Here is a 14,744-nt window from a genome sequence, read left to right as displayed (position 1 = left end):
GTCTAACTCTACAATCTGGAAAAGTCATTCTTTTCCCAACTTTTTGCTTATATACTGCGGTTATTTTGAATGCATGAAGAACCTAGTTCAACATGATGCTAGTTACACTAATTGCAACAGGTTTAAAGTGATGATGTCAGATCCTTTAGTGCAAGGAAGATGGATTGGATATGGTTAATTTGTTTAGCTGTTTGAACAAGAAATATTTGCCGCTTGTATGAACACCTTCTTTGGAATCCATGAAGGATCCATGAGGCATAGCATTTTGAAGTTTTTAGTTGTTATGGTACCTGATTTTACTAGGCACGATGTATTAAATTTTAAAGTCTTATTTTTTGTATGATGAACAGTTGTAACGACTTCTAAGAAGATTTAGCAATTCTCTATCATATCTCTTTCCTGGGAACATGAAAAAAGACTTTTGAGTGAGCAAAAGAGATTTATTGAATTCACTTTCTCGCTCTGACTTCAACAATTTTAAAGTTACGGCTATCCAGAAACATGATGTCATTATTTAAAGAATGGAATCAGTAAATTCACTATATAACTCCATCAAGCAAGATTCAACTATAATTTTTCAGTATGAGAATGGGAATTTGCATTTGAAATGGAAATAGCTTCTTCTGAAGTGATAATTTTGTTCATGAAAGTTCTAGGCTTTCCAGACAATTCTATTCTAATGGTAATATATATTTAATTTTATCATGTGGTTATCTATTATTCATATAAGTGTTGAGGAATTAGTTACCTGTTGAAATGATAATTAAAGTTTCAAAATTACTGAATACACTTATCAAGTCAGAAAATTGGACGGGCTTATTTTTTATTTCAAAGCTAATGTTCTTTAAGATACAAATATAAGACCATCAAGGATATTCTTTTACGTGTCTGATGCAAGTAATAGGATCACTAGAAACATTAAAAGCAACTGGAAATTCGTCAAGGTAAGTAGAGGCTGGTATTTGTGCAGATTGATTGATTGGTGGAAAACCTAGTAACAAATAAAGCCTCTCAATTGAAATATAAAATTAGTATTAATACATAAATTAGAGTCAATTTACACACAACCAAGGCCCCGAAAAAGTTCACATTTGTATCTTTTAAAAATATCATTGGGTGGGAAAATGACTTATTGCAAGTCACTCGCTAATTAGTCTTCCTTCTAAAGACATGCTAGGTTATAATCTCATCATTTTATTAGATTCAATATAACAATTATCATTGAGTTGTTGACCAGTAGAATTTTTTCATTTTATCGCCAGTTACATATCAATTGAATTAGGTTATCCTACTTCATGTCTTGTATTTTTATTGCGTAGTCAATTGATGGGTTTTAGATAGTGATCTTTTGATCTGTTTGATGAGTAATTTGGAAAAAAAATATGCATTGTGCCTGTATCACCAATATCCACAAACTTGTGCCATGACAATTTTGTTAAAAACCTCATTAACCATAATGAACATGGCTATTATCACTTCTATGTTTTTCCTTCTGATCTGCTCTTTTTCTTTAGATGTCAGTTGATGAACCATTTTGTGGATTCAAAATTTGACCAATTTGGTGGTTTTGGCTTCGTAAAGAGAAATATATATGAATAATATTTGGGTCTTCATAAATAATGTCTTCTTGGTTTCATAAAATTAGAGCAATAAAACATATATGAATAGTATTTGGGTCTTCATAAATAATGTCTTCTTGGTTTCATTTTTTAATTTTTCTAAGCAATTGCTGTGCTTACCTTTTGAAGGGATTATACTTGTTGTGCTTATTATATGTGCTTATTGCAACTGATGATTTACATAGGAAATTTGCTCTACCTCATCTATCCAATAAGTACTTTTCTCCACATATGAAATATGGTTGCTGTTGGTTTGAGTTTTCTCAAGTGAGCTAAATTCCCTATTTTGTGATCTATCCTTTTGAGCAAATCTGTAATCTATTCCTAAAAGGATATATAGATGGAAAAAGATCTCTCTGACAAAGGAAAAGCACAGGGAAAGGACTAGAGATGTGTATTTGAAGTGTTATGACTTCAATGGAGAAGTTAAAAAATCTCAGAGCATGGATATATTTGATCAACCTTATTGTGTGGAACGGAATGTTTTTCTGAGTATAAGGCCGTTAGGTATGAAGCGAGTTTACTATAATTGGAATCTGGGTGAATTCATGATAGAATAGGAAAGTTGAATTTGGTATATCAAAGGATGACAAAAGTCAAATCCATGAGAAGAAGAGGGGAAATTGATGCTTGGGATGAATACATTAAGTGAATGTTACGGGTGGTAGTGATGAGGGGAAAAGTATTTTGGAATTTAGATAATGTGGACTTGTGTAGATCCTTGCGTTGCCACAGCAAGTAGGATGATTGAATACATATTGAAGGTTTGTGCAAGTGAGAATTTAGAGGAGATTAAATATAGCACAATTTGGATCATGCATGAATATTGACTATTTTTTCCCTTCAGAATTTAAGAAAGAGACAAGAGAGTACTATAGATCTCTCCTTCAAGTGTTATGACTTCGGTAGAGAAGTTAAAAATCTTGATGGTTTGTAGACCTGTTTGAGCCAAGTAGCCTACCTGGCTTGCTTGAGCCCGAAGCTTTTTATGTAGTCTCGGGCCAAAGATTTTGGCCCAACGAGTTGGGCCGAGCTTCAAAAATATTTCTATTTAGCACCCAAACCTAGCTTAGGCTAGGGGATTAAAGCTCAGTCCGAGCTCGGTCCAACTCGAATTTTTTTTTGTTTTTCTTTTGTTATTTGCTTATGTTTGCTGTATTTGTAGACTTAATTGACAGTTGTTGTGATATATGAATTTAATGGGATAATAAACATGTTGTATGTAGTTAGCAACATTTAATTATTTACATTTGCATTTTAAAATATTTTAAGCATTTTTATTATTTAAAAAAAATAAAAATAACTATGACTCGGCCCAAAGCTCGAAGGGCCGAGCATAGGCCTAGAAGGTAGGCTCAAAGGCCAGGCTAGGCAGGGCATGCCGAAGTTTTTTTCTTTTCAACCTTTGGGTAAAGCCTGGTTTGAGCCCAACCAGGCTGAGCCTATGAACAAGTCTAGTGGTTGGTTTTGATCAACCATTTTTTTGGTATAGAATGTTTTTTATAAGATCATTGGACATGAAGTCCGTTTACAAAAATGGAAGCTGTGGTGAAGTTATGGTATAATAGGGGAGTTAAGTTTGGAATTAGTATATGAAAGGATTAATAGGAGTGCATCAATGACAAAAATCAAATCCATGATAAGAATTGTGGAAATTAATGCTTGGGATGAGTATATAAGTGAATGTTAGGGTTGTAGTGATGAGGGGAAAGGATTTTAGATAATGTGGACATGTTTAGATCCTTGTGATGCCATGGCAAGCAGGGTCATTGAATTCATATTCAAGGATTGTGCCAATGGATATTTAGAAAGGGAGATTAAAAATAATGTATCACAGTTTAGATCATGCATGAACACTATCTTTTTTTCTGTTTATATTTTAAGAAAGAGAAGGGACAGGAGAAAAAAGAGAGCTTGATCTAGTCTCTAATCAAGAATTTGATCTAATATTCTTAAATCAATAGGATTAAGTTGATTTTCTGAAAAGTAAATTAAAGATGACATTCGTCTGGAGAATTTGGTTTTAGATGGAACTAAGAGCGAATTATGTGTGCCTGGCTCCTTGCTCGCAAGTTGGTTTTTTTGTTATTGTTTATCTATTGTGTTATTTTTATTAGTATTACCTTCTCTACTTCTGTCGTTTCATGCTTAATTTAAACTTTAGTATAACCTTTTGAATCTTTAAGACAGCAATTTAGCAGAAAGTGCTGCATCTTTAATTACTTAATGTTGGATATCTTATTAAAGGTGAATTCCATATATGATTTACTTTCGCACTACTTGATCTCAGGTGTAGTTTTTTCTTTACATCTTTTACCAGGTCATTGGTGGAATACTCCTTTCTAGCCATAGATATCTTTTTTTTTACCCTGTATATCTTTTGATTGGTATTGTTAGTTGTGGCGATGGAAGGTGCATATTTGAGCCCTAGAGATATTGGTGTTTTTATGATATGGTTGGTTGTGCTTTATGTGGTGGTGTCTGTTGCATGTTTGAGATTTAGTGTTAAGTGCTCTCTTATGGAGGGCGGCCTTCTAGTTAGAACTATTGCCTACCATGTTATTGCTCGCTATGTAAATTTCTCACATGGTTTGTTGGTAGTGCTGAGGGGTGAATTGTTGTTTTCCTGTAGGACATCCTAGAGTTCTAAAATATCAGATTGTGATGTAGAAGATGATGGATATGACAGTGGTTAGCTTTGAGAGCTCTGCCTTTGTGGTATATATGACAATGTTAAGCCTGTTTGGTACTTTGTGCCTATACTTCTGTTGAATAATTAACATATATTTCCAAGTATCACTTTTTATATGTCTACTTGGAACAAATTCACTGTTCCTTTATTGTCTTATCTAAGGGCTGCAGACACCAGCAAGCATATTTTCTTTCTAGAAATTTAAGTATGAAACTGTGTTCATGTGCTCTCTTGGTGCATTTTGCTGGTATGTTTATATTAGAGGCATGTTATGGTGAATCATCGGTCTCAAGTTATTTAGCATAAATAGGTTGAGCGGTAGAGGTTACAGTTGTTTCTTGTCCAATACTTTGTCCGATATGAGTTCTTGATTAGCATAGATTGCATGGTACTAATCTTCTATTTCAATAAAAAAAGCAGTTAAGTAAATAGTCGGAAGCCAAATAGGATTTCTGGACTAGCTGAAATGTCTATTAGTAGTTTTCCCTAAGATAAGAACAGCACTTATAAAAGTTAAATAACGTAGAATTCATGATTACAATTTTCTTCTTCCTACTCCAGTCCTCTGCCACCTCCTTTCTAACAATGTACAGCCTCTTTTTATTCTGAAATATTTTCTGCTATTTGTTCTAGACCCATGGTTTTTAACAGTCAATAGCAATCTTTATATATTTTCTTGTTTCTTTGATGTTTCAGTATATGCGAATATGAATAAAAGATTTAGAGCACCTGTAATTAGAATTTCTATATGCAGTATTGTTCCAAGATACTAGATATTTTTTGGTGCTCATACCTTTAGGATTTTAGATGAGGTGATTTTGTGTATCAGATGTTTACCAATAGCTCATAGAATCTCATAGAATCTTAATCTAGTTTCATGGTCCAAGTATTACAATCCTGAGCATTCCTAGACTGCAAACCTTATCAAATAAAGGACTTTGGGTAGAATACAGATTTGAAGATGCGTGTTTTCTTCTTCATATTTTTCTTGCGCAAGCAAGATGCATATTCCTTTTTTTTCTGATGCGTATTCCCATTTGTCTCAAAGATATTACTTACTTATCTGCATAAAGGCATAGAATTTGCAGCTTTTACATTGTTCTTTGATAATTAATCCGAGCAAAAGAAAATAATAATTTTATAAACCGAGTGTGCTCCAGTTACTTGCCAATTTGCAAATCTGCTTTAATTTACCAGCTCAAAGGGTCATAATGTCGTGCAAATTGGGTAGCTAAAGCCTGATATTCTATTCACAAAGCATGAAAAAAATGTCGTTAGCCCGGCAATGTCTTTATCGCATCCTCTTTTGCCAATATTTGTTTTTCTATATTTACTTTTTTTAGATATTTTTTCTTAAGTTTATAACTTCTCATTTCTCACGTTTCTTTATGTATACTTTTAGTTATTTCTCGTAGCGATAGCAATGGTTATAATGTTGACCATAAAATTTGTTTTCTGAAATAATTTGTGCGGGCAGGGCAATATATTTCCTCGGCTGATGGATAAAATCTCTCCTGCCACCAAACCTATCGTCCCATTTGTTTCATCATTCTGAGAATCATTAGGAGCAGCGTGACAGGTGTAATAAATGCTTGTGCTAAAAATCTCAATGCATGCTCGTAGAAGATAATATTGCCAGCTTGGAAAATGACATTTGAGAGATGACCCCGAATTGCATTTATGTTGCAGGGCATATATTCTTGGCTGCCGCCGAACAAGGGGGATGTGTGAGAGAAGACAACGATAGCTGTCATCTTCATATGATGGATTATTTTCTATTATGCTTTATATAACTTGATAAGCTACTTATTTTTATATAGATATTTTTCTTATTTTTTCCTTCCTAGGTCTAAAGAGGGTGATAAAAGATAAAGATGTCGGCCTTTCATGTATACAATTAAGGACTCATTTATTTGGTTCGTGGAACAAAAAAATTTTGCTACAATATTTTTTTTGGAAACATAATTTTTGAAAATATAATATTTGAAAAAGTGGTTTTAGCATATGAAAAAGTGGCATTCTAAAGTGATTTATATTTTATGGAGCACCTATTTTTTTAAAAAAGTTGTATGAAATATCTATTATACATTTACAATCTTCATAGATTTTGATGGCTTAAAAGTATTTTTGGAAAAAAAAGGATTTCAGTTTTCAATTAGTAAAAAAGTAGCTTTTTCATGTCTTCTATAAATTTATGAAATATAAAAATTTTATTTGTATGAAAAATTTTTAACTAAATAAAAAGTATTTTTTGTTTTTCTGTCAATTACATTTTTTTTTTGTTTTTCTTTTTCTCGGGAACCAAATGAGTTCTAAACACTTTTGCATTTAAGTTGGAACTTTTGAACCAGAACTAGTTCAAATTTCAAGATTTATATTATATTAGGTATAACATAGTTACATAGCAATATTAAGAACGTCCCAATAAATTTTGGCTCTTGCAAGGCCAAGTCGTGAAATGAAGATTTATACAATCACCACAGTTGGTGTGCCGAGACTAATTCAAAATTGATGCAGAGAGCTAAAGAATTGCACGTAAAATTCGTTCGATAAGGAGATTTTCATGTAAAACTTTTTATGTTAATCTTGAACTAGTCCCGGCATCCGGCCGGCCGAGAGGCCCGAGACTGGTTCAAAACTGACGTGAGAAGTTTTCATCTCCTCTCTCGCTCAAGCGGTACAACGCGGAGTACTGGCTGCGGGGGATTCTGAAGACAACCGAGGGGTCGAGGTGGCCCCATTCATTAGGAGGCAAGAGGGAGGTGGTATCCTGGAGCAGGGGCTCGGACGCCTGAAGGAAATCCTCTGAGCGAGATCATGTGGTAGTCTTGACTGAAATCAATCTGCTTCTCAAATAATTTGACGTTCGAATCTCGCAAAGCATGCAGCATTGAAGTACTTTCCTTCCAAGTACTAGTAGATTTATTTCGGTCAAGAAAATGTCTACTTGCCACCAAAGTCTATCAAACATAAAAGAACGGGAACCTTAGATTATGCCACAACATGCCTAGATCAGATACTACTGATAATCTGGGGTTTACGACATGAAGAAGTGACAGTAGCATTCATTTCTTCTGCCTGATTACCAATCAGATTATAGAAAATATCAGGTTGTTGCTTACATGGATTAAGGAATCATGCACATTATAGTATTGAGTTAGAGACTTTGCAGGGTAGGATATATTGAAGGAGATTACTGGTTGTCTCAGACAATGTTAAGAAAGTAAATGGAGGCCAAGAAAATGACCACTTCAGGATTATCCCTCACAAAAATAAGATGGCTCTGTTGAAGGATATTGACAAAACTAGAATCTGGATGTTACTTAGAAACATCTGCATTGGAACCATCAAAGTAATTCTGATAAGAGGTTTTCAGCTGCAACAATGGGAGGTAGTTTATCATATGCTTACAACAATTCAATTATCTGCGTCATAGGAAGAGCAACTGTTTCATAAGCAAGTTTCTGAACTTAATAAGTTCCTTCTTGACTGTCATCAAGCTCTAAAGTAATTATTTCAAATGCCTCTTAAAGAGGAGAAACATGTGCAGCCCAAAAAAAATGGGAACAAATGTAGATGAAGGGAGCGATGCCTGATTTGCTAAGATTTCAAGTTCTCTATATATCAATTTTTAAATGAAACATCTGCAAAAACCTTTCACATACTAAAATTTGAGGTACGAGAAGAGTTTGCTTATAATTGATCTTTGGTAGGAAATCAGCTATTTGGATAGCAGAGCCTCCTACTGTTGCATATTTAAGTTATCTCCTTCCTAAGAAATCTTATCAGGAGATGGCTTGCTATGAACTCTAATTATAACATCATACCCTTTCACTTGTTGAAGCAGGCAGAGATTGGCCTTCGCTATGCCCGGTGCGTTTTACGGACTAGGTCTATCATCCTTGAGGGTGATTCAGCCACCGTTATTAGTTGGATCCAAGAGGTTCAAGGGGTGGCGGGTGTGACCATCCCTTGCTCCGTGACATTTGGACCATGGCGAGGGATGGATGGGCCTTTCAGGCCACGCATATTTACCGTAAAGGTAACGGTGCTGCGGATTGGGTAGCTGCGTTTGTAGCTTGTCACTCCGGAGGTACCTTATGGTATGGTGTTGGGGAGCTGCCCTTGGCACTCCAAGGTATTCTATTTTTTGACTTTATTGGGTCTATCCGCTCACGCCGGGTATGATCGACCTGTACTAGCCAAAAAAAAAGAAAAAAAAAAGAAAAAAGCAGGCAGAGATTGCAGGGGTTAAGAAGCACTTAGAAAACAGAATATGCTTCAGCACATGAATCTGAAAAATTCTAGATAAATACTGATACTTTTATGGTAAAAATAAACTTAGGTAGCGTAAAAGTAAATTCAGTGGGAATCCTATCAGCTTCCAGAGGAGATGACACTTGATCCTCTTCCTGAAAGATTGAAATATCTTTTCTTCTTCACTGGCTTTTAATGGGGATGCAAGGGCTTTAGATCTACATGGATGCCGAACTAAAGTATCCAGTAAAAGTCATTCTTAACAGTAAACGAAGATAGTGCTTGAAATTGGAAGACTCCATAAATTCGAGATGTTGGAATTTTTCCAGTTTAACCTTCTAGTGATTCTTTCTGATGAACTTTATATTCCTCATCCAAGGTCTCAACCCTCTCTCCTCTCAGAACTAATTGAACTTGTGGAGAAAAAAGTCATCCTTGATAACAAGGAACAGCATGTTCAACGTTTGCTCCTTGATTGTCCCTTCTCCCAAATGTCGTGCTGCTTATAGATTTGTACTGTCCCCAGGGTAATTGTACTTTGTGAAGAAGATTTTCATCATTGCTGCTCATAACTGGAGCTTAAGAATATGAAATGAAAGGAGCAATCAAGCAGCTTCAAATCAACAGGAATTTGGATATATTGTATTGTTTTCAACACACTATAATATCTTCTTTAAACCACCTTGGTTTGTTACGGGTTTCATATGTTCTTGCTCTATAAAGCTTTTCTTTTCCCTCCAAATGATTTTGGCTTCTAGATCACTTGCCTTTTTCTTTAGCAAATGAAAATCTAGACACTGTTGCATACGTTTAAAACAAATATATGGTTGCCGCATCTTATGCATACTTATAATCGCTAGAATTGCAATCTCTTCATATATATGAAGAAAAATTCAAGAGCTTATATCCTATGAGCATGCAAGACCTGCAAATCATCATTGTTATCCAGCCACAAGAATATGTTCTTTCGCTATAATCAATAATTTCAACATGGGTGCTAATTGACATTGATCAAGTATGATGTCTACAAGATGCTATGAGACTTCTGAGTTACCTTTTCGCAATATAAATGTCCAGAATGTTTTGCTCTCTAACCCCACCATAAGATTAATCCTTCTCTGTTTGGTTAATGTATTGATAGTGCCAAAACAACAATTTTCTTTTCGATACTTTGAAAACTGGTATTAACAAATTTAAGAGCATGCTAAGTGAAGCTTGGTAAAAAGAAAATTATGTCTCCCTTTCTACAACAGCTGATGATCCTCACAGCGGATGCAATATTATTCAAGTAGTTCCAATATGAGACTGGAGTTGAAAAGGGCGAAGAATGTGCTTGAACAAGTGTGACCATGTAGAGAAATCAAGAAATTGAAGCAACAGCTCTGTTAGTACAGCTAATGATCCTCGCATCAGATGCGATATTATTCGTGTAGGTCCAAGATGAGATTGGAGTTGAAAAGGCATAGAATGTGCTCGGATCAAAGCGACCATGTAAAGAAATCAAGAAATTGAAGCAAGAGGTCTGCTAGTTTGATAAATCCAATTTGCTAAACATCATACATTTCATTCTTGCAAAGGAAAAACATGGTATGCACAAAATCAGACGCAAATTTGCAGCAAGTAAACCATAACTCCGGCGGGATTTCAATTCAAAAGAATCTAGAGTGACCACACAAGTTTTATCAAATTAACAAAAAGAAGCAACAAATAACTACAACAAAACTAGGCCTCTATCGGTGCTATTTTTTTTCTCTTTTTCATGTTGCTACTTCAGTTTTCTTTCCATCAGTATGGTGGTGGATAATATCCCGGGTAAGGTCCTGCAAAAGAGTCTCTCACACACAGTCAATATCATGCTCATGCATCCTCATATAATGATACAAAGCAAGGTACATTGCTTGTTCGAAGCTTACCTGGTGGATAGTAAGGCTGTGTTGGTGGTGGAGGGGGATACTGCTGCACGTATGGCTGCGGCGGATACATGGCAGGCGGGCACGGCTGCTGTGGGTAAGCCGAAGCCTGATACAGAGAAGGATCAGGAGGAGGATACGAACCGTAAGCGCCAGCTCCGGGATAAGTCCCAGCCGGTGGGTACGAAGGAGCATAGGGAGGAACATGTGGTGCTGCAGGGATGTTGTAATGTGGGGCAGATGGAGTGCTGCTTTCTGCAGTCTTCTTCTACTTGTTGCAATGTCAGTAGAAGATCAGAGGTTATGTTAGATCTCTCTCTCTTTTTCTCTCTCTCTAGATGTCATTATAATCACAGGCATCAATCAAGAAAGGTAGCACGGAGATATCGTAAACTTACTGATGCATTCGGGAAATGCATTATGAGTTTCACTTCTCCAGCATACCTGGATATCGGTCATGGAGAAATTTCACTGATGAATCTTAGACTGAAGATAATCTGTTGAATGAATGAGCGAGGGTGCACGCACCTGGGACTTCGCGTCTGGATTGGCCAAGAAGAGTCGTCGTAGCCTTGAGAGAGGACTTTCTGCAACTGAACCCTGAACAGGAATCGAAATAGATCAGCGGCAACATAGATAGCGTTAAAAATGGCAATTTCCTCAAGGTGAACTTCGCGTGGGTGGTTGGTGCGGTGTCGGCTTTATCATCAGAGATCAGCAGACCAAACTAGTGGCAGCTGGGAGTCGGCGCATCTTCAACCAGACTGTCGACAGTACTGAGTTGAGAGCAGCATGGGAGGGAGTATACTATGCAAGACGGGTGCTGAGGGTCGACCGCCTTATCATTGAGGGAGATTCTACCACAGTAATCCAGAAGATCTAGGGGACCAGAGGTGCTGATAGGGGACTGCGACTGCTCCACGACATTCACCGTCTGCTAGGTAAATACATCTTCCATCGGGCCTCTCATGTCTACAGAAAAGGCAATAGTACAGTAGATTGGATGGTCTCCTATGCAGCTTATCATCCAGACGACTTCATCAGGATGGATTAGACTTCTGTCCCGTTTTCCTTGCAGCCTATTTTACTTTTTGACTTTTTGGGCACTGCTCAGTGTGAGCAGTCGATGTACCAAAAAACAACAACAACAAAAAAAAAAAAAAAGAGCATGAATGCCGAAAGGCGGACCTGCCGCTGCCAATGAAGTCATCGGCGGTGAAGGTGTTGCTGTTCCAGACGATGATGCTGATCTCGCGGAGGCCTTCGATGAGGGGAATCCGGAACTTGTCTTGGAAGGTGGGGTTTCTGCCTCCATCTGGCCATTAATTTTCCATGATCAGCGGAGCCAAGAGATAAAAAGATAGGAACTTTGGAGATAATGGGTACCGGTGCAGGTGCGGGTGCGGAACTTGGAATTGGCGTACTCGAGGCAGACGTAGGGATCCTGCCGGGAGAAGAGCTCGGTGTCCCTCAACTTGCTGCACCCTACCACTGCGGGCGCCCACAAGTTCATTAGCAGTAGAAATTTGAGAATTCTACAGGCACAAAAGAAAAGGGAAAACTTTGGTCATTGTTTGGTTGAGTTGAGTACCTGTGATCTCGAGGATCTGGCCTTGGATCCCAGAGACGGTAGACATGGGAGAGTGGGAAGGAAGGCGTTCGACGGTAGAGCCGAGACAAACAAACAAAAGAGAAAAGGCTATATGACAAGGGAGGGACGGAGAGACTGCGGCGTGGAGTCGACCTAGCCGGAGTCGAGGATTTTATTAATCCAGCAGGATTTTATTTTTCTTTATAACGAAACTTCCGCAGGAATCGTTAGACGGCCGTGTCGGAAGTGAATAAATATAGCAAACTGAGAGGAGCGGGCTCATATTTTATTAATTATTTTTAAAATTTATTAGAATTTTTTAATAAAATTAGATTAAAAAATTTATAAATTGAGTTGCTAATCGAATTAGGCCTCCATGCATAAAATATCCAAATATAGCTTTGAATATGGCCGCCCGAATTCCATGAGAAGCACACAAAAAAAAAAAAAAAATCAGCTGAAAATTTATGGCGCTGCATCATATTTGTTATTTATTGTCACAATAGTAACTGTTGCTGGAAATTGGACCCGGGGGCCGCCGCGAAGCCGGAGAAGGAGGAGCTCCGCCGCGGGGAGGGCGGATGGCGGTGCGCCGGCCGGCTGCATCCTCCTGTGCCCTCTTGTGGGGTGTGAGAGAGCGGAGAGGAGAGTGCGTCCTGTCCCGTCCTGCAAAAAAGCCGGTGGCCGGGCTCCCCGGCGCCGGCCCTCCGATGCTTAAGTCAGAGGGGGCAAATATGTGGAGAGAGCAAGCCAGAGGGTGAAGAAGATGAAGAGGATATTGTGCTTAATTGTGTCTGTGCTGTTTTCTTGTGTTCCGGTCCCCCTCTTCCTTCCTCCCAGGCTCCCTTTTATAGAGGGATTTTATGTTGCCCGGGAGGTGACAGGGAGTTTGTCCTCTTTTGTAATAATTGGGCACGATTTGGCCCATTAATGGCGTAGTGGAATATGAGGCCGAATCAGACCGGAACCAGGGAGTTGTCACGGTCGATCGGACCTGTTGGAGTGGTTGAACCGCCGGCCGTGGTAGGCCCGGGGTCCATGGATGGTAAGTGCATTTATTACCGAGTGAACCGGCAGTCAGGGAGAGCCATACGCTTTGATGGTTCAGTGATCCGGAGATCGTCTTGAGCCGTGTTCATTAAATGACTGAGTGCATCGGAGACTTGAGGGGGTCTCATGCATTAATGGCAGGTCGTGCCAAATACCTGCGGAGATCTTATGCCTTGATGGCTTGGAGATAGCGGCAGGTTGCAGTGGAGTTGTCAGGTCCCTCAGGGGGTTAGGCAGGAGTTGAACATTTGGTCAAGGCAATCGGCTCGGCAGGGGTGCCGAGCCGAGCTGGTCGCCCAATGGGGCGCCCTGTGGCGGGGTCGCTTCTAATGCTCCTGGTCGGCGCCCTTTGGTCGAGCGCCTTCTAGTTGAGCGCCTTTATTTCGCGCTCTTTCCTCTCTGGTCAGCGCCTTCTAATCAAGCGCTTTTCTGGTCGGCGTCCTCTGGTCGGCTCTCTTGGGCCGAGCATCTTTTCGGATCGGCGCTCTCTAGCCGAGCACCCCTCTGGTTGGTGCTCTCTGGTCGGCACTCTTTGGCCGAGCGCCTTTCCGGTCGGCGCTTTTTGGCCGAGCGCCTCCGTGGCGGTATGACTTGGGGTTTTTCCCCCAACACTACCCTCCGACTTCCGAGTTCCAGTTGGCTACCAGCTGGAGCGCGGGAAGTAGCTTTAGTTGGGCCGTTACGAATTCCGAAAATCTTAATTTATTGCGCATTTTGAATTATCGGACGCTTCGAGATGCCTTTAATAGGCGGCGTCTCTTCTTTCCCGAAAAGCCTTATTATTGGGACACCTTTTGCGAGGCGTCCTCGCGCCATGGGCTCATGATGGGGCCGCACGATCCGATGGGGCGCTTCGGCGTTCGAAGCGTTAGCCCTAATTAAATGCATCGTACTGTCTTTTGGACCGACACGTGTGGTCATCTCAACGGGGTGCGGCTTTTCTTTTGCCGATCGGGGCCGTTGGGGAGGTTTATATAAACTCTCCCCTGGCCCTCCGTCCCCTTCCTATTGCCTTCTGCTTCTAGCTTTTCTTCCCCCAGCTTTTCACAGTCCGAAGTTCTTTTCTCCGGCGTCTTCCCCAGGTCGTCCTTTTTTCTTTCTTGATCCCTTTCTTCCCTTACAATGGGTTCTCTCCCCAGTGAGGTCGAGTCTACCATGAGCGTCCTGGAGGTCGAAATGACCGAAGAGTGGTTTTTCCCTCTTCACGGGTTCCGCTTAGAACCCGCCAGGCGTGGGGATCGGGTAACCGATCCTCCGGTAGGCCAGATTGGAGTGTACCTAGAGTCACTCTGGGCCGGTCTCCGATTTCCTCTTTACGGCTTCGTGAATGAGTTGCTGATGGTATGCCGGCTGGTTCCGGCGCAACTCGCTCCGAATGCCTGGAGGACAGTGATCGGTTTCCTGTCACTATGCTTACTGCACGGGATTCCGACCTCTGTCAACGTTTTCCGGCGGCTTTTTATTTTTAAGTCGAATCCGGGAGACGGTGAGTGGCTCTACATCGCCCTTCGGGCGGGTCGGCCACTTTTTCATGGTGCCCCCTCGTCCATTCATGACTGGAAGAAGAAATTCTTCTTCCTAGGTTCTGAACGGTCCTGGGGGTTTGACCCCAGGTGGGGGCCGGC

At 39.8% G+C, this 14,744-nt stretch overlaps 1 protein-coding gene across 1 annotated transcript; it reads right to left on the bottom strand.

The window, feature by feature from the left end:
- Positions 1-10,178: 10,178 nt before the first annotated feature.
- On the bottom strand, positions 10,179-12,270 carry LOC103724362 (elicitor-responsive protein 1-like). The gene is made up of 7 exons (XM_008815591.3): positions 12,070-12,270; positions 11,865-11,969; positions 11,667-11,793; positions 11,007-11,078; positions 10,877-10,922; positions 10,482-10,746; positions 10,179-10,388 (listed from the first exon to the last, which is right to left on the bottom strand). The coding sequence occupies exons 1-7, from the start codon at positions 12,113-12,115 to the stop codon at positions 10,354-10,356; spliced, it is 696 nt and encodes a 231-aa protein (XP_008813813.2). The 5' UTR covers positions 12,116-12,270; the 3' UTR covers positions 10,179-10,353.
- Positions 12,271-14,744: the final 2,474 nt, after the last annotated feature.

This window comes from Phoenix dactylifera, chromosome 1 (genome assembly GCF_009389715.1).
Source record: "Phoenix dactylifera cultivar Barhee BC4 chromosome 1, palm_55x_up_171113_PBpolish2nd_filt_p, whole genome shotgun sequence".
Classification (NCBI taxonomy): domain Eukaryota; kingdom Viridiplantae; phylum Streptophyta; class Magnoliopsida; order Arecales; family Arecaceae; genus Phoenix; species Phoenix dactylifera.
Note: the sequence above shows the minus strand (reverse complement) of the source record. Positions and strands in the feature narration are given on the sequence as shown.